General features: G+C 40.9%; 1 protein-coding gene across 1 annotated transcript; it reads right to left on the bottom strand.

The window, feature by feature from the left end:
* Positions 1 to 20105: 20105 nt before the first annotated feature.
* On the bottom strand, positions 20106 to 22136 carry LOC104893832 (uncharacterized). The gene is made up of 4 exons (XM_057394712.1): positions 22064 to 22136; positions 21379 to 21509; positions 20933 to 21304; positions 20106 to 20813 (listed from the first exon to the last, which is right to left on the bottom strand). Exons 1-4 carry the CDS (start codon positions 22134 to 22136, stop codon positions 20106 to 20108), a joined length of 1284 nt encoding a protein of 427 aa, XP_057250695.1.
* Between the last annotated feature and the right edge of the window lie 252 nt (positions 22137 to 22388).

Raw genomic sequence — 22388 nt, 5'->3', positions numbered from 1 at the left:
ATCCTATAGGTACGGTAACTTAGCTAATGATTAGAAGGTGTGATGAAACATTTTCTTTACTATATCTCTTATTTTATTGCTTTAGTTGGGACAAAATTGACGTCCTTTTAGGCTGATTTTTGGACATGTTGTAGCTTATTATGTCTTGTTTGTAATGATTTTGGAATCAGATCATTCCAGTTAATATTGAAACTTTTATGCTAAGTTTACTAAGCTGTGTGCCTAGTGTACTTCCTGGTCAGTTTTGACCAACTCTTAAAATTTTGTACTTTTGATCATATAAACGTTGAATTAGTGATTGAAACTCAAAGTAGACTTAAATTAGAAGCTCATTGTTATAGTTTAGTCTTGATTGGTGGTACATTGGATTGTGGAAGTGGTGGTTGTTCGTTCATTCGGACCGGATTGATACAATTGTTCTATCCTTTGTTCTTTGCAATTTCGAATGCTCTTGATGTCTAAATCTTAATGTATCACGTGCAAGGTGTATCCTTGAGTGTCGTGTGATTGAGTTGTAATTAAGTAAAGTATTGCATAGCTTTCCATAAGTTATTATTTCCTTAAATTTTAGCTAGATTTTAGACCACAATTAAGGGAGAATACTTTCATAATTTACTAGTGGTAAATCGTAGCTTATGGCTATCTTGGAGAGCAAGGTTTTCTTGCTTCTTCTACTATAAATAATACAAGTCTAGCCTCATTAAGAGATAGACAATTAGAGTGAATTTACATAAAATTATGTAAGTTTATGATTGTTTCATGAATCTTAATTTCGACCACTAATCATATTTTCAGGAGTGTTGGTCTTATTAGTGTTTAAACAACTTAATTCCAAGAGTTGGTGAGTGTGTTTAAGATTCTTTGTGAGAGTACGAAATATCCTTGTTGCTATGTTTTGGATTCTTATTGTTCTTATTCAAAGTTGGTGTTTCTCTTGAGTGTTTAACTATCCTAGTTAAGCATTCATATCAAGAATGATACAGATGTAGCAAGGAAACTCAAGTTCATTATATTTGTTGATCTATTTAATTATTGAATTGGACAAGTTTGCAATTCAAAGTTTTAAGTAGTGTTTTAGTGTTGGATTTGGTGATCGTTTAATTAACATGTATACTTTCGTGCACTAGTAGAAAAAGGACGATTTGCGTCGCCCCATTAGCGTCGCGTAAAAGGCAAAACGACGCAAAAACATAATTTGTGTCGCATGCTATGAAGATTGCGACACAAAATATTATTACATAAGCACCAGATACGAGCTATATGCGTCATACCCTATTGATGTGCGATGCATATAACTCATGTGCGTCAGACACTGAGGCTTATCCGACGCACATCGTTGCATCCAGGTGACAAAATTTGAAACCCTATCTGCCTCGCATTTTACTAATGTGCGTTGCAAAAGGCAAATTTGCGTCGGACCCCTTGGCCCATCCGACGCAGATCAGCCCAAAATCCTAACTTACTTTGTTTTAAATGCTAGCGCCTTTTGAATTCCTCTCGTGTCTCTCTCTCTCTCACCCTCAAACTCTCAAACCCTAAAAATACACGAGCAGCATCTCAAACCCTCTCACCCTCAAACCTTCTCGTGTCTCTCTCTCTCTCTCACACCCTCTCTCTCTCCTTCCCCCACTCTGAACAGGGAACAACGAACAACGCTTATTGGCGAACAAACACTCTTTCTCCGGCGACTTCATCTTGTACTCTTTCTCCAGCGAACAACGAGTACAATCGCGAACAACGAGTTTGATATGAACGAACACTCTTTCTCCGGCGACTTCGTCTCGTATATTCCACCGCCATGGATGAAACTCTTTCTCTCTCCTCGAAAACTATTACTAGCAGATCCAAATTCTTTGAGTTTGATACGAACAAACACTCTTTCTCTCTCACTTTGACAGGTTCGATTTTTTTTTTTTCCAATTTTTCAATCTGATTTTATAATTTCCTTGTCTACAATTTTCTCTTTTCAGATCTACAATTTTGTTTTTTCATTTGTTTCATCTTTTAGATCTAATTTTCTGTTTTATTTTTGGCGTTTATCATAGTATATTTCGTTTTTGATTTTTTAGATCTAATTTTATGTTTTAATTATTAGATCTGAAAATTCATTTTTTCATTTTTAGATCTGAAAAAAAAAATGTTCTAGATTCAGTTCATGCATCTGAAAATTATGGCCTTCTGTTTTTTTTACTTTTTATATCTAATTTTTTATTTACTTTTTTTGGCATTTATCCTAGTCTAGGATTTTCTTTTTAATTCTCATTCTTATTTTCATTTGCAGATTTGTGTCTAGTTCTTCTCAAAGTCTTCTTCATCGGAAAATGTCGCCAGCTACTCAATTTCGTCCTCTATTATTTTCATTTTAGTTTTACATTTTTTTTTTACATTTGCAATGTAAATTTTTTATATCTAGTTTACATATTTTTGTCTCATTCTAAATTTGGTAATACATATTTGACATTATTAATATGAAATACGTCTCTTCACATTACTAATGTTTGACATTGCCTTTTCATATTGCCTCCAAATTCTTTACATTATTAATTTTTGTTTAGTTTAAGCATTAGTATATGAAAAAAACAACAAAAATTTAAAGTTGAAAAAGCAAAAATATGAAAGCTTAAAATTCATTTGCGTCGCATGTTGTGTTGTGTGAGACGCAGATGAATGCTGATTGTTGGCACAATGTGTTCACTACAAAAAAAACTACATATAGAGGCAATCCAAAATTGCATCTAAATATATATTTGTAGTCTCTAATGGTGTTTAGAAACAATTTTTTGGTTGCCTCTAATTAGTCCGTCGCTAATTATAGGTTGCCCCTAATGCCACGTTTTAGAGGCAGAGAAGTTATGGTGCTGCTAAAGACTCTTATGTTTAGAGACAACCATATGCCTGTCGCTAATTATAGGTTGCCCCTAATGCCACGTTTTAGAGGCAGACAAATTATGGTATCTGCTAAAGACTCTTAAGTTTAGAGGCAAACATATGACTGTCGCTAATTATAGGTTGCCCCTAATGCGTCATTTAGAGGCAAACAAGTTATTGTGCGGCTAAAGACTGATATGTTTAGAGGCAACCATATGTCTGTCGCTAATAATAGGTTGCCCCTAATGCCACCTTTTGAGGCACACAAGTTACAGTTCTGCTAAAGCCTCTTACGTTTAGAGGCAACCATATGTCTGTCGCTAATTATAGGTTGCCCCTAATGCCACCTTTTTGGGGCACACAAGTTATATTGCTGATAAGACCACTTATATTTAGAGGCACCATAAATCCATCTCTAATTATATGTTGCCTCTAATGCAACCATAAGTTAGTCGCTAAAGGATGTTTTTAGGTGCAACTTTTGACATTTTTATTAAAACTATTAGGGGCAACTACACATTTTACAGTTTAAGATTTATGTATTAATACATATATATGCTATATTAATACTAAAAGTAAACAAACAAAACAATTTCATGAATCAATAAAAAGCTACTATATAGATAAAAAAATAATTGTCATTTATATAAACACCTTAAGCAACTAATTAACATGTCTAGTTGGTTGTTAATAATTGTTACAGTAAAAAGAAATTGGAAACTACAAGAGAGAAAAAAAAAGATATCTAATAGTTTGAATAGTGTGATTCAATTTTTCAATTGCCTCAGTCTTTGTTAGTGTCATGCTATTTTCTTCCTCATATCATCCTTCAATTGTTTGAATAGTTGGATTCCGCAAGCACCTGCAACACATGCATATAGTAAATATTAGTTTAATAACAAATATTAGTTTAACAAAGCTGTAATAACTTGTACAATAATTGGCTTAGCCGGTAGTAGTAGCACGCAATGGCACGACAACTTGCACCGTAAACAACTAAAAAGCATAGCAACCGCTGCAATAACACAAGATTAAGTAAATGAACAACAATGATCGTGCAAAGACAAACATGAGCAAGTCAGCAACACAAACCTTTCCAGAGTGACTAAAAATACTTATTTAACAGCATCAAAGCCAGAACTCGAAGGATTCAGGTAGCAATTTTATTCACCATAACCGTTATAGTAACTATAAATATCTATTCATGATATCTTGAATTTTGAACTTCATTAAAAAATTAGAAACTTACATGAAAACCACCTTATTTTCCTTAATTTGACAGCTCCAATATGCATGACACCATGAACAAATATCTGCACCAAAAGATTGAAAAAAAGAAAAGACATTTGTTACCCAAAGATAAGATCAAAAAAATTTAACATCATAAATGCATATAAGATAAGCATAACTCTATAGCACTTACTCTAACAGTGGAAACCTGTTTTTATACTCTATACCAAAATCACACAAAAAAATTAGAGAACTAAAGTCAACTGAGAGGTACTAACCTTAACAATTTGCAGCTGCGCGAAAATTAATCATCTAAATAGCTTCGATGGGCTAAATCAGCAACTATGGAGCTGTAAACGACCCCTAATTACACGCCTAATCAGCCACTAAACACACAAATGCACTAAAAATTATGGAACGGAGAGAGTAATAATATTCAGTTTAGATAAGAAAAAATCAAACCGAATCACATCGGATTCGACTAATTATAACCTTAAAACCAACGAAGTATAATAAGTAGAATTCATATTAGATCAGGAAAATTTATATCATATAAGAAAATTTACACCAACCCAATTGTTAGTTGCAGATGATCGCCACTGTCAATAGGAAATAGTAAACAGATCAGATTATCCAAATAAAACTCAAATATGAACCCACATCCTGTATAACATAATGTAAATTGAATATAATCCAGAAAATTCGAAGTAGTCAAAGCCGAAATTCGAACTAACTCGAAGCAGAATTTTACCCCAAAACCCTCAAAATTCAAAGCCCCAAACCCACATAATTTAAGATCCCAAATTTCGAACTTAATCCAGAAAATTCGAAGATAAAAAAAGTTGAGATGCACCAAATTGTAGAAAAAGAACTTACTGAAATCGCAATGAAGGAGACGGTGAAGTGAGAGAGATGAAGGGCAACGAAGGGAGGAGTGAAGGTGAGGTGAGAGAAAGAGATTGAAAGAGAGATGTGGTGTGTGTGAGTAGTATTTGATATGTATGTGAGGTGAGAGAAAGCGAGTGAAAATGTGAGGTAATAATGAGGTGTATCCCGCTATGAGTGTCGTAGATTTAGAGGTTTCAATTCAAATCAATCAAGTATGGACTTCTAGATTCACAATCCCTTGCTAAACCTAGTAGTCATAATCCAATTTAGACCTAGTTTTAGGTTGATTACTCCTATCTTATGAATATTGGAAATCAAATGTCACAATCAATCAATTAACTCTTATCAAGTACTCATCATGCAATCATTGCAATACTTTGACTTCTTTTACTTCCTCTAGCAAAGGAAGCTACTCACTCATGGCTAAATTCATATTCATAAGAGAATATCCTAGGATTAACCTAGAAATTGAGATGAACAAGCAAAAGAACGATTAAACTAGCAATTAATGGAAATTGAAAGCTAGAGCATGAAATTGAAACTAAATATAACATGAATTGAGGAAACTAAAAGCAAAACAAGAATTAAAAGATAAGTAATTGAAAGAACAAAGAAAAATTGAACTAAAGCATGAAATCAAAGGGAAAGCTTTAAAAGATGAGACAAGAGTGAGAAATTCTTATTAAAAGGGAATAAGGGAATAAGGGAAATAAAAGAATAAAAACAAAAATAATATGAAACTGAAAATGAGAAATAAGAAGTAAAAGAAAAAGAAAAGGAAAAAGAAATTACGGAAAACAAAGCCACGTCATTCAGCTTGCTCTCTATTAGAGATGGTTGTTTACCCTGGACCCTGTCCAAATCCTACCCTACCCTACCTTACCCTAATTTAAGGGTATGGGTCTTGATTTTTTTTAGCCTATGGGTATGAGTTATGACTATGGGTAGGGTATGGGTCAAATAGCTATCGGGTAGAGTAAGGGTAAGGGTCCACTCCTCTCATAACCAGACCCTACCAAAACCTTACCCACATACTCAGTTAAAAAATTATATATGTATTTTTTTAAAATTTTGAATATATAGGAAGAAGATCATGTGAAAATGGTGAAAACTATGAAAATCAAATTAAAAGGTGTACATATGATGTTCAAAGGGGAATTTGTTTTTCATTAATGCTTTTGTCGTAAATATTAACAACTTTATTTCGAAAAGATACACCTTCAATTGTAACATTTACCCATTTAATTTCAAAATATGTCATTTTTAGTTCTAATATAAACTAATATATGAAAAACTCTAAACTTCTACTCTTCTATATACTTTCGTAGAAACAAAATTTGCCGCTCTACTTTCTCAATTCTCAATCTAACTCTCACTTTTCCATCGTAGTTTTGCAAAAAATCAATATAGAAATGATATTTTGTGATGTATATTGAAGGTTTATTATATTTCGGAAAAAAATTACACTATACTCATTAAGGACCTTAGACCCTATCCATACCCTATCGCACCCTATGGGTACGGGTAATGATGATTGCATGAAGAAGATAGGAATACATGGCCTTTCGTTTGAGCACTTGAGCAATCTGCCGATTTTCTTTTCTTCTCCTTGCCACTTCTAGCCTTCAGTTATGCAATCTTGTGACCTCTATGTTTAACCATCCCTTCATAACTCCACATATATAACACTAAATCACCACCTCCATTACTTTTCTTCTGGCTTTGTTACGGCCAAGAGACAGAGTTCTATTTATCAGGTCGTACTGTTGGAGAGTAGAAACTGGGAATTTTTGTAAGATTAGATAATAAGTCTCTTAATTGAAGCGTCACAGAACTAAATGTTCATCTTTTTAGTTGGATGTGTAACCTTTTGATCTAACTAGTACTTGTACTCTTCTGAACAAATGTGTTTATCATCTCCATTTTTCAATTTTTTATATATGAAATTCAGCTTAAAAAAAGTACATATCTTCTGTACTTACTGCACATGATCCTTTTCATTTTAAGTGCCTACTCATTGGATCCCTATGTGACAAAATATAACTCTATCATTAGCTCACCCATTTGCCAATATAGTAAACTTGAGATTACTTGGAGTTCTTACAGGATTTTGATGTTGGTCCAAACTCTGGACTATTCATGTCGAGGTTTACAAATGAAAAGAACTTGTATTTAACAAAGATGTATAGAATAATAATTTATTTCAAAAGTGTTGCACCTTTTTTAGCTGAAAAAAAAGCTTATTCACTTATAAAAGTACGTTGAAGTATCCTCACATGATTACATCCTTTTCTTATTAAGCCCCCTTCCCGTTGACCTCTCTCTCTCTCTCTCTCTGCTGCTTGCTCTCTGTCCCTGTATATATATATATATATACATATATATATATATATACATATATATATATACATATATATATATATACATATATATATATATATATATACATATATTACACAAGCACACACAAGTTTTTCTGTCAGATTACTGAGCTTGGCGTGCATGTGTATCTTTGTGCTTGTGCTTGCTCCATTGCCTGATTTACTCCTTATCTGAAACGGTTTGCTTCTGCCTGCTTATACTGTCGACTGAGTGTGTCGTTTCCTTTTCACAGCGCTGGAGCATCTGTTGGCTAATTGAATTAGGAACACATTTTTGAGGCAATGTATTTGATTTCATATTGCTTCACCGGTAACTATATTCAAACAGCGTGCTAGTAGATTGGCATCCCTCAATGCAAAGCTGATTGGTAGAGTTGGTGACTTCTGATATATATATATATATATATATATTGGGGTTGTTTTTCTCTCTTGAATCTACTTTAATATGTTTGTTTATAGGTAATGATACTTATATTTAACCTTTTAGCTATGTCCAAGAAGGGCTTCAGCTTGGGTAGCTTTTTGGCAACAGAGTCACAATAACTCTTATGTAAGATGTCATTTATGGACTCCTTGTGTTATCTCGAAACTTGATTTTCAAAAATGTCCTGACATTCATGTCATGAAATGGTTTTTCAGGGTCTATGACCAGCCCCGGTGGGTTATATCAATGGGAAGTTGTGTAAATGGAGGTGGATACTATTATTATTCCTACTCTGTTGTTCGAGGTTGTGACCGGATTGTTCCAGTGGATATCTGTCCCTGGCTGCCCACTAACAGTTGAGGCCTTGCTTTATGGACTTCTGTAGTTACAGAAGAAAATTAACAAGCGCAAGGATTTACTTCACTTGTGGACCAAGTGAGCACATTCTGCTTATATTCCTTTAACATGGCTACATTTTGGCGAGATACTAATCAGTGTAGTATATGCCGGCTTGTTATGGCCAAGAGTCATTCATGATATCTGAAGAAAGCCCCTTGAAATTACTCTAAACTGTAATGCCCAGTTGTTGGTTTTTATTGTATCTAATGAGAGGTTTACATGTTCTTTTAGTTTTCTCACTTCCATATTTTTTAAAAAAATTGAAACTCTATATGTTATTTTTCTTTCTGGCTGAAGTGAAGCTATCGTTTGGTTTTGTATCTGGGTTAAGGATGAAGAGAACCTTTGATTAAAATTCAGTCTTCTAATAAGATTCTGAAACTTTGTATGTTCAGTAGTATATTTTTAGGATACATTCGCTTGATCTCCTGTCTTCAGTAGTTTTTTCCCCTTCCTTTTCAAGGACTTAAATTTTTGAACTTTGGTAGTTTGACGAGAGTTTTAGATTGACAACAGTAATTTCAACTATGGCATGTATCCTTAAGGTATCCTCTACCTTTGTGCTAGTTAGTAATCTCTCTTGTATGTTCCTTTTGTTTTTTTAGGAGTTCTTTCGGAATTTTTTTGTTTTAGTTTTCAGATTGTTTTGTTTTGGTTTTCAGATTTGTGAGGAGTTGTTTCAGATTATTATTTGTCATTTCTTTTAAGTTTGTTGTATTTTTTGGTAATTATTGTAAGACTATGATGTTTATTGAATATATGAATTTGATGGATACTTTATTGGAGTTATTTTTGTGTTGTAATTATTGTTGAGAATTACTGTAATATTTAAATTTCAAAAAAAAAAACTTAAGTAGTTCATCAAATGTCTGAAAAATTATATTCGAACTCAAATTAAAGTATGTGTAAACTACAAAATTGAAATTTATAAACTTATAGTAGTGAAATTAGTCATTACCTAACCTTGAATTTTTATGGAAGATTCAACTTTCTTCAATTTCTTATGGAAAAATTGACAAGAATAATCCAAACTATCACCGTTTCACTCAAAATAATCCCAACTATGGGTTATTCTAGAATAATCCAAACTATTGGAAGTATGCTCTCAAAATAATCCAAACTTTTAATTATCCTATATATAATAGACCCAAAAGGGATCATTGAAGGCAAGAAAAAAAAAAGTTAGGATTATTTTGGGAAGCTACCCCAAATAGTTTGGATTATTCTAGAATAACCCAAAGTTCGGATTATTTTGAGCGGACCGGTCATAGTTGGGATTATTTCTGTCAATTTTTCCATTTCTTATCTCTGACTTTTGTAGTAGTGAAATTGTGAAAATTTTGTTTTATCAAAATTCAGTTATCAGTTCTCAATTTTTTGTTCTCATAAACAATTATTTTCAACTCAATTTAGTTCAATTCAGTTTAATTGACCAGTTCAAATATTTTAATCTGAAACCAATCTGATTCAACTTGATATAATTCGAATAGTACCTACTCCCGACATCTGATATAATCCGAATCCGCCACAATCCGATATTGAAAGATCTGAAATCCGAGTTGCCAGAAAAAGACTATCCGAAATCAAAATAATATCAACCCCTAACAATCGTCTATACAATAAGATCCGTCAATGTAAATGGGTGAATTTAAGATGTTTATTTAACCTTACATTATTAAATTTTTAATAAAAAAATAGTAGATTATTATTGGAATTTTAATATCTAGAATAAACTATTGTGCATTTGTGGACCTTGTGAGTGTGTCGCTATGAAATATTATATGACACTAAATACATGGCTTTAGAGACAACTAACTAAATTTGATGCTAAAAAATTTGGCTTTAGAGACAACTAAATTCATGTGACGTTAAATACATCACTTTAGAGACAACTAACTACAGTTGATGCTGAAAAAATAGCTTTAGAGACAACTAAATTCATGTGACGCTAAATACATGGCTTTAGAGACAACTAACTACAGTTGATGCTGAAAAAAATGGCTTTAGAGACAACTAAAGTCATGTGACGCTAAATACATAGCTTTAGAGACAACTAACTATAGTTGATGCTAAAAAAAATGGTTTTAGAGACAATTAAATTCATGTGATGCTAAAAATATGAATTTAGAGACAACCAATATTCATGTGATGCTAAAAACATGGTTTCAGAGGCAACCAACATTCGTTTGATGCTGAAATATATCTTTAGAGGCACCAGAATATACTTGACACTAAAAACCATATAATTAGAGGCAACCATGTTTATGTGATGGTAAAAGGGGGTTTTAGAGGCAAGTCGGCCAAATGACGTGCCTCTATAGCCAATTTTTTTGTAGTGGTTGTGGCATGGTTAGCATGGTTTCCTTTTTGGTACTTGGGATTTGCGTCGCACCTTGTGTACTATGCAACGCAAATAGATCTCTACGGTCATTTGCATCGCACCATATGTTATGTGCGACGCAAATGGTTAAAAGATCTGCGTCGTTTCCTAATACGACGCATATCACTTTTTGGTTATTTGCGTGGAGACCTGTGTTGTTGGACCTATGTCCGATGCAAATAGGGGTTCCAGGTCCGACATAAATCGACCTTTCTCTATGATGTAAATCTAAAAACACCTTCCAAAGGATTGGATGATGAATCTAAACTTTAGGAACATAGAACACTCACACACAATGTTTTGGGGTTCTAGGCCGGAGATAAGACTCACTCAATCTCTCCTAGGCTTATCACTCAAGACTCACTCGAAGTAATAAGGGTTAGTTTCAAACTTGAGACAAACTCAAAGCTAAAAACTGAAAACACAAAGGTTTTTACTTCAAACTCAAAAACTGATTTTTATTATCATTTGTTCTCCTTATATAGAGATAAGGAGCAGCAAGGAGGAGCTAAAAATACATAAAAACCGTCCTAAGAGGAATAGTTTTGAGGAGTTAATACAAGAAGGCAATCAGCAACTATGGAGCTGTAAACAACCCCTAATTACACGCCTAATCAGCCACTAAACACACACCTACTTGCCTTAGTGTCATAAGTAATCACTAGGCTTTATTTTAAGCTTGAAATAAAATAACAAAAATGAATAGGAACCCAAACAGAAATTGGGCTTCCTTTACATTCTTGCTTGCAACCCAAACATAACTTGGGCTCTTCAATTGTTGTATTCCAAGTATTTAGTTTAAGGAGGCTTTATGGGTTCCATGATCGAAGACCCATTGATGTTAAAGAACGGACTTTGATCATTCTCCTCTTCTAAAAAAAAGTTTGACCCCAAACTTTCTTCTTCGGTGTAAAGAGACAACTCACCCCTTTTGAAGGTAGCACTCAAGCCTCCCAAATCTATTTTGTAGCTCTCATGATCAAGTCTCTCTAATATCTCAAAGGGTCCCTCATCAAGTGGAAAATACTTGAGTTTAGGGCACCTCCCATTCAATTGTAACCAAACCCATTCCCCGGGTTTAAAAACTTTTCTTTGTTCTTTGTTTGCATCTTTCTTTTTGGGTTTCCAACCTCTCAAAACTTTGTCACTTACAGTTGAAAACAAAAGGCTATTCTTGACTCGTGGTTCTTGTAACATGGTTAGTTTTTCTTTCCACAACTCATAGGAAGATGAGTTATCAAAAGAAATACCTCTTGCATCAACCCCCAAGCAAACCCCTTCCCCTTTATCCACTATATCATAGAAATTATTACAAATTACAACATGATTGCTCACTTTCTTTTCTTTTTAGGCTATTTGTGGGAGTAGGGGAGACAACTTGACTCTCTTGCCATCTTTCAAGGTCAATAGATACTCATTTGAAGTTCCCTTGTGCTTGGAATCATTGTCGTATTGTCATGGCCTACCAAGTAGTAAGTGACACGCATCCATATGAAGAACGTCACACCACCTCTCTTCTTGAAAGCTGACAATGGAGTAGGCTACCAATGCTTGCTGCTTCACTCGAGTATGAGAATCTTCATTCAACCTAGTAAGCTTATAGGGCTTCTCGTGTGGTCTTTTAGCAAGTTTCACATTTTGGACTACCACGGGGGAGACAACATCAACTTGAGACCCACTATATATGATCACATTACAAGTTTTATCCCCAATCTTGCAACGAGTTCGAAACAAGTTCTCTCTTTGCGATTCACAATTTGCTTCACCATATAACATTCTCTTAATTACCCCGCCAATCATGTTTTCTTCTTTTTCCAGAATTATTTCTTCTATGTCACTCTCTTCTCTTTCTACTTCGGGAACAAACTCAAACAATTTTTCTTCTTCTTCCATGAATCTCAGTTGACTTGTGGTCAAAACACACTTGCTAGGAAACTCAGATGCAATACGCCTCTACCTTGACATCTAAAACACCTTCTTCTTTGATCATACTCTTCTTGTTCCACCCCCACTTTTTCTTTTCCCTTATCTTGTTTTGTGGCAATAGACGAAAATGAAGGAATTTTTTGTTGAACAGGATTTTTCTCAAAAGAAAAGTTGGATTTGTAAGACCCCTTAAAACCCATTGAAGTCTTATGTTTGTCTTCTTTTAGTTATGACTCATACTTGATGGCTAGCGTACATACATCACTAAATGTTGCGTAATGAGTAACATCCACCTTCCTACTTATCCCCTTAGAAAGACCTTTAATGAAACGAGCAATTTTAAAGGTTTCCTTCTCTTGTAAGTCACAAATTAAGCACAACTTCTCAAATTCTCTCAAATACTCCCTACACTCATGTCTTCTTGTGAGAGGTGGGTCAGTTTTAAGTATTGTTCTTGCTCATACTCTTTACTTACCCATTTAACCCTCAATTTCTTTTTCAACTGACTCCATGAATCAATCTTATCTTTTCCTTCTCTTCTTCTATTTATTTTGAGGTTTTCATCCCACAATGCAGCAAGTTTGGTGAGTTTAAGGACAGCAAGTTTAAATCTCTAACTATCATCATAACCCTTATAATCAAAGATGGTTTCAATTTGCCTTACCCAACCACAAAAGACCTCACTATCATGTCCCCCATCAAAAATTCAGGCATCTCAATTTTCAAACCCCTATCATCATCAAAGTTTCTAGGTGTATTAACCTCACCATCCTCATTTTCAAGAAAATTCAGTTTTCTACTTGCTTACATCAACATTTCGGACATAGCATCTAACATAGTCTTTTGTTGAGCCTTATCTTCATCATTTGCTTCTAATTTTCTCTCTAAGTTTTCTAACTTCTCAGTAATTACTTGTAACATCCTAGCAAGATTACCATCAGCCATGATTTCACTATTTCTGATAGAATATTACAAATACAAGTTGCAAACTGCCATAAACTTGAACAACAAAACGAAACTGCAAAATGGCCTTGAGACTCTCAAAGGCTTATAGATTAATAAAATTCAGGAAATTTCAAGAGGACTCAAAAAAAGAAACTCTTGAAAACTTTCAGTATGAAGGAGGAATTGTCGTTTGAAGTTATGTGTGCCAGATTTGCTCCGTTTTGGCGCAGTTGCGAATAACGTGCCCAGTTTAATATCGAATAAATTCACAAAAACCGGAAAACTTCTATGAGTATTCTAGACAAAAATTTATGTAGAATGAAAAAAAGAATCAACCAATTTGGACTTCTGAACGTTGAGGAATCGTCCTTCAAAGTCAGATGAAAAGCGGGTTGAATTCTGGCAGTTTCGTTTCTTCTCCAAAACTCGATTTTTACGACGAATTTCTTCACCAAAGATCTAATACCAGATGACGTAAATCTAAAAACACCTTCAAATGGATTGGATGATGAATCTAAACTTTAGGAACATGGAACACTCACAATTCAACACAAAGTCACTCGAAACAAGGGATAATACCTGTTTGGGCTTATTTCCTGGGTTGAGCCAGCTAGGGACAATCAAGCCCAATAAGGCCTTAAACCTCCAGAGGGCCCCACCTGTGATAGTGCCTCCCAGCTGTCAGTGCCCTCCAGCTGGCCTACAGTTGGGATATCCCAAGCACTATAAATACTCAACCCCCTCATCAATGAGAAGGTATTGAATTCTTACCTAACAAACCAGAGCATCTCTCTCTAGACTTTATCTCTCTAAGCTTGATCACTGACTTGAGCGTCGGAGAGGCGATCCCGGAACAACCCCCGGGGCAGTCTAACCATTACTTTTGCAGGATTCCGGCGTACGGACTTTGGACTCAGGAAATTCGAATCTGACCCGGTATTCCCTAAGCAAAGGAATCAGTACCCTTAATTTCTAGACAGAAACAGTTTGGCGCCGTCTGTGGGGATAGTACAAAAAGTTACTTCGCCAACACTCACTCAGCTACTCAGCTCAGAACGCCAATTTCCAATGGCACCAACAAAGAACACTCGTGCTAAGCAAGCCTCTGACCAGGTCGGTCGGCCAGAAAGAGGCCACTCCCCCGTGCACAATAGGGAACCCCCAAACCCTCGGCCGGAGCGAGGTCACTCGCCTGCGCATAACAGGGAGGCCGAGCGGACCCCCTCACCGGCTCAGAGGTCACCTACCGTCCAAACTCTGGACCCTCGGTCGGTATCCCAGCATATTCAGCATGTGGAGCCTCTGCCGCTCTTCGCGTCTGACCTAGCCCTTATCACGGCTCAGCTCCAGGAAACCTTCCAAAAGGGCATGATGGACATGCTCCAACAGAGGCAGTCGCAACAACTCGTCCCGCTCAATCAGCATGAGCCCAGAGAGCGCACAGTCGTTCGCTCCCAAAGGGACCACTCTCGTTCTAATCGAGATCCGCAGCCTAGCCGGCCACGGTCCGATGCGAGAGACCCAAGCCGCCGGGAAAAAGAAAAGTCAGCGCGACAGGGGTCGGCCCGTCTGCATGCAGGATTGGATGATGTATCTAAATCCCCAAGGGGGGGTGTGGGTCGGAAACCCCAAGACGCCCGAGAATTCCTTAACAACAAGAAGCGCCTCAGCCAAGGCTACGACGCCCGGGAGTTCCTCAATAAGAAGGCAAATGACCGAGAGGGTCAAGGGGACTCGGCTCATTCTCAGCCCCCTAGGCTAACTGGAGGAGGGCTCAAGTTCCTGATCCCCTTCAGTCAAGAAATCCTAGGGACCCAACCTCCGGGGAAAATCAAGACCCCCCTGATCGAGCCATTTGCGGGCCTAACCGACCCAGATGATCATATGGCTAGTTACAAGGCTCAAATGAGCGTGCAGACAAGTTGCAAGGCCACTTGGTGCCGCTTCTTCCCTACCACCCTCAAAGGTTTGGCTCTCAATTGGTTCCAAGAGCTGCCGGCGGGGGTCATCACTGACTTCGCCATATTGGAACACCTCTTCATCCACCAATTCGTAGCGGGAAAGAGGCAAAGAAAAACCAGCCTTCACCTCATAGGGGTGAAGCAAGACAAGAATGAGTCCTTGTCGGACTATATAAAGAGGTTCAACGAGGAATCTCTCAAAATAACCGACCTGCAGGATGCGGTGGCCTTTGCCGCCCTCATGTCCGGGCTACAACCGGGTCGGCTCAGGTGGTCATTGGCCGAGAACGAAGTAAAGACTTACTCGGAAGCCATGGCCAGGGCCCAAAGATTCATCCAAGCAACGGACATCTGTCGTTACTCGGACGAGAGCGGCAAGAAAAGAAAAGATGACGGTGGACACCTAGGTCAGCCTAAGCATCAAAGAACAGGGGGCCGAGGGGATCGGCTCACCGATAACGGCAACGACCCCCGATTGAATAAAAACCGGAAGGAGATCTACTTTGATATCCGGAACAAAAATTGGCTTCCCAGGCCAACGCCCATCCGGACATCATCGTCTCGGAGGGATAAAGTTATGGTGTGACTACCACAAGGAATGTGGACACACCACCAAGACTGCGAGAGCTCAAGAAATCCTTGACGGTTTGGCCGACCAGGGCAAGCTCAACCACTACCTAAGCCTCGAGCGAAGAAAAGGGGAAGCAAAAGGTGGGTCAGTCGAACAGCGGGACACGGAAGGATTCATCGGTGTCATCGCTGGAGGATTCGCGTCGGGAGGCCTAACCGGCCGAGCACGCAAGGCTCACCTCCAAAACCTCAAACATCAGGTACTTGATGTCCAGCTCCCTCGAGCTAGTGGCCCCGTCATGACCTTCGGGGAACCCAGTCGGACGTTGCACGTTCCGCACGACGACCCCCTAGTCATCGAGCTCAAGGTAGCAATACAAAGGTGAAGAGGGTATTGGATAGTGGGTCATCCGCTGATAAATCACCTCTGACTGCCTCAAAAGTTGAAGTACACCGGCGGGATGTTACCCCATGGCTCAGCCGCTCATAGGCTTCGGGGCAACTCTGTCCACCCGGTCGGATCAATAAAATTACCCACTCGGATGGGTGAAAAGGGTAAGGGGAGAAGCCTACCGATCGACTTCTTGGTGGTAGACATCCCTTTGCCTTACAACATAATAATGGGGAGGCCCATGCTAAACAAAGCCAAGGCCGCCATCTCCACCTACCAGCTCCTCTTGCAGTTTGAGACTGATGAGGGAAGGTGGGAAAAATTCAAGGCGACCAACAGGCCGCAAGAGAGTGCTATGTGAATAGCCTCAAAAATAACGACGTCCAAAAGGACTCGGACAACGACGTCCAAAAGGACTCGAAAAAAAGAAAATACGAAGGGGTCAGCCCTCAACCAGCCTCGGGGTGTACATAACTGAAAACCCCAAGCAATACGACGTCCTCAGCCAGCCGAGGATGACGAAGAAGTCGCGATCGGCCAGGACCCCGGTCGGACTGTCAGGGTAGGCAAGGCCATGGACTCCCAAACAAGGCAAGATATCATCCAAGTGCTCACGGAGTACCAAGATGTCTTCGCCTATGAGGCCACAGAAATGCCGGGGCTCGACCCGAAAATCATGTGTCATGAGCTTAACATCAAAGAGGGTTCAGACCAATCAAGCAAAGCTAGACACCAAGGTCCCGAAAGAAATGCCGCGCAGCCGCAGAGGTCAAGAAGCTGCTCGAGCGGGTTTCATAGAAGAATGTCAATACTCGGAGTGGCTGGCCAACGTGGTATTTGGTCAAAAAGCCGAGTGGGGCATGGCGAATGTGTGTCGATTTCACCGACTTAAACAAAGCCTGCCCAAAAGACAATCACCCTCTGCCAAAGATCGATAGGCTGGTCGATTCAACGGCAGGGCACGCCCTTCTCAGCTTCATGGATGCAAATGCCGGCTATCATCAAATTCCCATGGCCGAGAAGGATAGGGTTCATACAGCATTCATCACTCCTCCAGGGGTCTACTGCTCAAAATGATGCCGTTCGGCCTCAAAAATGCCGGGGCGACATATCAGCGAACCGTCAACAAAATCTTCAGCGACCAATTGGGTCGGAACATTGAGGTATACGTTGACGATATGATAGTCAAAAGCAAGGCCCAGTCGGATCACCCTGCAGATCTGAAAGAAACGCTGAGCACCCTAAGAAAATACCGAATGATGCTCAACCCTAAAAAATGCGTCTTCGGAGTTAAAGGGGGAAAGTGCCTCGGATTTTTAGTAGATGAGAGAGGAATCGAAGCCAACCCGGACAAAATCAAAGCGGTCCTAGAGATGAAATCTCCTCGGAACGTTCGGGAAGTACAGCGCCTAATCGGCTGCTTAGCGGCGCTCGGTCGATTCCTCTCCCGGTCGCGCTGATAAGAGCTTGTTGTTCTTCAAGGCCCTGAAGCGAAAAGAGTTCGCATGGGATGATGAAACCGAGCAAGCCTTCACTGCCTCAAAATCACTTGGCAACTTTGCCTAAACTGATCTCCCCCTTGCCGGGGGAACCCCTGTTTATCTACTTGGCTGTTTCGGACTACGCCCTCAGCGCTGTCCTAATAGCCGAGCGAGAAGGAAAGCAACATCCTGTCTACTTCATCAGCCACGCCTACAGGGGGGCCGAGGCGAAGTACAGCGATGTCGAAAAAATGTTCTTTGCCTTAGTAATGGCGAGTCGGAAGCTCAAGCCTTATTTCCATGCACATCCCATCAAAGTCCTAACCGGACAACCGCTCCGGAAGCTCATTGAGATAGAAATCACTCGAGTCGGATGAGCGATTGGGCAGACCAGTTAGCAGACTTTGGGCTCGAATTCGAGCCACGAAGGGCAATCAAGGCCCAAGCACTCGCTGACTTCATCACTGAATGCGCAACTCGACCCCCGGTCGGTTCGCAAGAGGAGTGGGAGTTACTTGTTGATGGGTCGTCCACAAAGAGTGGTTGTGGAGCAGGGCTGGTCATCAAGCCCCCGGTCGGAGAAAAAATTGAATATGCTGTTAAGTTCGAGTTTCTCGGATCTAACAATGAAGCCGAGTATGAGGCACTCATCCTCGGATTACAGCTATGCATCCTAGCCGGGGCAACATCGGTCATAGCCAAGTCCGACTCACAACTCATAGTGGGTCAGATTTCCGGAGACTATGAGGCCAAGGAGGACAACATGAGGATGTACTTGGCCAAAGCCCGAGCTGTCATTGGAAGGTTGTCCGGATTCCGGATTACCCACATTCCTCGCTCGGAAAACCAGCAAGCCGATGCACTGGCTCGGATGGCTAGTTCTGCGGAAGGGTCGGCCCCTAGAACCATAACTTGGGAAGTACTGAAGGAGCCTAGCATAAATGCCAAAGAGCAGCTCGTACTCAATCGTTCCTCGAACTGGATGGGCAAAATTGTGGAGTACTTGCGAGACGGGACCTTACCCAGTGATCCTAAAGAAGCCGACCGGGTTAAGCACAAATCAGGTTGGTTCCTTTGGCATGAAAGGCAGCTCTATAAAAAGTCCTTCACTCATCCCCTCCTCAAGTGTATAACCCCCGAGGAAGGAAATTATGTCCTCCGGGAAATACATCAAGGAGCCTGCGGGAGCCATCAAGGGGGTCGAACGATAGCCGGAAAGGCGCTAAGGGCAGGATACTACTGGCCTACTTTGAAAGCTGACGCCTCGGACTTAGTCCGGCGGTGTCCCTCTGCCAGATTCACTCGGACATACCAAGGGCGCCTGCCACTCCCCTCACCACAATTCAAGCAGTTCTGCCCTTCGACAAGTGGGGTATGGACCTGCTCGGACCTTTTCCCCCAGCTTCTGGGCAAAGGAAGTTCCTAATTGTGGCTATTGATTACTTCACCAAGTGGACCGAAGCCGAACCACTGGCATCAATTACGGACAAGCAGGTCCAGCTGTTCATATGGAGGAATATCATTACCCGGTTCGGAATTCCAAGAGCCTTGGTATCAGACAATGGCCGACAGTTCAACAGCGGGCCTACTCGAGAGTATTGTGCCCGGTTCGGCATTCAAACAAGGTTCTCAGCAGTCTCCCGCCCTCAGACCAACGGGCAAGCCGAGTCAGCCAATAAAATTGTCCTAAAGGGTATCAAGAAATCCCTTGATGCAGCTAAAGGGGCATGGGTAGACGACCTGCCCGGAGTACTCTGGTCGGCTCGAACAACAGTGAAAGAAGCCACGGGGCACTCCCCTTTCCGACTCGAATCTCCCGAAGGGGTTCCCTTGGCTCGACCTTGGAACTTAGACAATCTCAAAAGATTCTATGTTTAAACTTTTTTCGTTACTTGCACTAGGGGCATGTTGTAAGGCTAGCACTACCTGGTCGGTTTAGCAAGCAAATCCATTTGTAACTCGGACTTAACCAGTCCATGTACCAAGTCGGGTTTCTACCCCAGAAATAAAAAGACTTAGCCAGTCTCATTATTTTGATCAAAAAGGCAAGCAAGACTTAACCAGGTTATTGTCTATTAAATGTTATAATATTGCAAATAACGAAAAATGTGCGACAAAAGGCAACTTGCAAAATAGTAGTTGTATTCCAATTGATCAAAAGTTGCAAAATACAACCAAAAGTTTACAAAAACACAGGGTCGAAAGCAGAAAAGCTAAAAAGCCGACAAGGCCAAAGCTAAGAAAATAAAATCTTAAAGCAGCTAAGAAGAAGGACCGGTGGCAGGTTGCTCAGCAGCAGGTTGCTCGGTTGGAGGTGGCTCGGTGCTAGCAGCATCTTCCTCATCATCATCAGCATCATCATCCGAGCTCATCTCCTCAGCCATTTTGGCTTTAATCTCGGCTGCCTCGGCTTCAGCCAACTCCTGATAGCGAGACCAGACCGAATTCAAGTCAGCATCAGGGCAGGAGTCGGCCAAGGCTTCCCTGAGCTTGGAGAGCGCCTCGTCCTCGCCCATCTTATGGGAGGATTGGCCCACCTCAGCGCAGAACTCGGTACAGTCGTCCGACTTCTGCCAGGCCTTGAACCACTCCTCCTGGGAGCGAGAAACGGCCGCCTGAGCTTCCTTAAGTTGCGTCTCGGCCGCAGAGAGTTTGAGCTTGACCTCCTCCAAGTCGCTCTCGGCCTGGGCTTGCTTGGTCTCGGCCGTAACCTTGGCGGACTCAGCATTTTCTTTGGCAAGGGAAAGGTTGGCCCTTTCCACTTTCCAGTCTTCCCACTCCTGCTTCCAAGTCGCCTCGCCCTTGTCGATTTTGTTGTTGGCCTCCTCCAAACGAAGCTCGGCCAGACGCTTGGCCTCCTTAGCCTGATAAAGCTCATCAAAGTGCGTCCGAGCCGCCTCCTTCAAGCTCTGGACCTCTTGCACCAACGCAAGCCGGTCCTCAGCTACTTTAGTCATCCGGATGGAAAACTGCAAAACAAAGACCAGTTAGAAGGTAGCAATAAAGAGGTAAAAAGCGGAGAAAAAGCAAAGGTACTTACGTCCATCCAGGAGCGAAAAAGTTCGCTCGACTCATTCTTCCCATTTACCGCGTTGATATGATCTCGGTCGGTTTGGGTGACCAGTATCTCCAAGGCACTGGCGATCCTTTGTCTTTTGTCCGACTTGGACATCTCATTAACAGGGACCGGCGCCTCAGATAAGGTTTGCTTGGTGTGAGAGGTCCCCTGTGCGTGGCTCGGGCTACGCACCGGCTCGAAGTCTTCTGGGTGAAGGGAGATGCGTGTATTTTCATCCCCAGAAGCCTGGCGCGGGCTGTTCACCTCTACGGAAGGCTCTTGCCTTGCCTTCTTGGCCGAGGCCTCCTTTTCGGCCCGAGCCTTCGCCAAGGCTTTCTCTGTCATCTCCACCCTCTCCTCGGTCCGTTCCTTACGCTTCCTCGGCTTAGGGTTGGAGGGATCCTACAAAATGTACAAGGAGTTGGTGAGAATCAAAAGACGTAGTGTGATCCGGGTCGGATAAAAAGGGCGCTTACCTTTGGCTTGGAAGGCTTGTTAATCTTGTTGGCCTTCATCTCGGCCCTAATCCTAGCAGCCTTCAGAGCAGCAGAGGTCAGTCGTTCGGCCATGTCCGGGTCTGTTTCCTTTATATAAGCTAGAGAAGCCTCTGCAAAAAGACAGACAATTAGCAAAATATAGCAAGTAAAACAAAAACAAGTCAACCGGACCCCCTTTTGCCGAATTACCCTTGGGAAAAGCCGGGCTTAGACCAAACGCCGCCAGGAAGTGCTCATCTTTGAAGAGTTTGCAGCTCGGGAGCCAGTTCCCCGCTACAAAAACTTCGCCGCCATCCACTATTTTGGCCTCTAGCCTGCATATATATAGCGGCCACGGCTTCATCCTCCGATAGCTCGGGCACTTTGAAATTAAGGCAGTGATTTGGGTCGGCAGATGGGGGCACGGTCGGGATGCCCCATTCTCCCCCATAGTAGACAAAGGCGAATCCCCGGCGAAATCCCTTTTGAGAAGTGGGTAGGTCAAGGACGGTTCGGTAGCCTCGCCGAGCCTGGAAGCACAACCAACCAGGTCCGTGATCCCCGGCCGGCATCTCGAACAGTTTATACAAATGGCGCCAGAGGGTAAGGGTCGGCTTAACGCCGATGAGATCACATATTACCTGAACCGCCAAAATGCCGCCCCAAGAGTTTGGGGAGAGCTGACCCAAGCATAAGTTGTAAGCGTTCAAAATGTCTTTCTCAAATTGGGTCAGCGGGAATCTTAAGCCCATTTCCATTGCTTTGTAATAAAATGCAGTGCACCCGGGCGGTGGAGATAAGATGGTATGGCTAGCATCGGGTCGGACCAGCAAATAGGGGTCCTTTATTTGAAATTTGGCCGCTTGGCCTCGGGCATCTTCTAGCAAAGCCTTTATTAAGGACGGAAGTGGAAACTTCGCTCCCGGTCCGCCCTTGGGATCAAGCTCCGGATATACGAGCCTCCCGGACGTCGACGCTTCACCTTCTTCGCCCGGCATAGCTATCCAAAC

The sequence above is a fragment of the Beta vulgaris genome, chromosome 5 (genome assembly GCF_026745355.1).
Source record: "Beta vulgaris subsp. vulgaris cultivar EL10 chromosome 5, EL10.2, whole genome shotgun sequence".
In the NCBI taxonomy this organism is placed as follows: Eukaryota; Viridiplantae; Streptophyta; class Magnoliopsida; order Caryophyllales; family Amaranthaceae; genus Beta; species Beta vulgaris.
This window is presented reverse-complemented; position numbering and strand designations above follow the sequence as displayed.

Excerpts from the sequence above, each read along its gene's own strand:
- LOC104893832 (XM_057394712.1), bottom strand. The coding sequence starts at position 22,136 with ATGGAAATGGGCTTAAGATTCCCGCTGACCCAATTTGAGAAAGACATT. Across the intron at positions 21,510-22,063 it reads CGCTTACAACTTATGCTTGG|AGGCTTCTCTAGCTTATATA; the intron begins GTCAGCTCTCCC and ends GTCTTTTTGCAG. Across the intron at positions 21,305-21,378 it reads ACAAGCCTTCCAAGCCAAAG|GATCCCTCCAACCCTAAGCC; the intron begins GTAAGCGCCCTT and ends TACATTTTGTAG.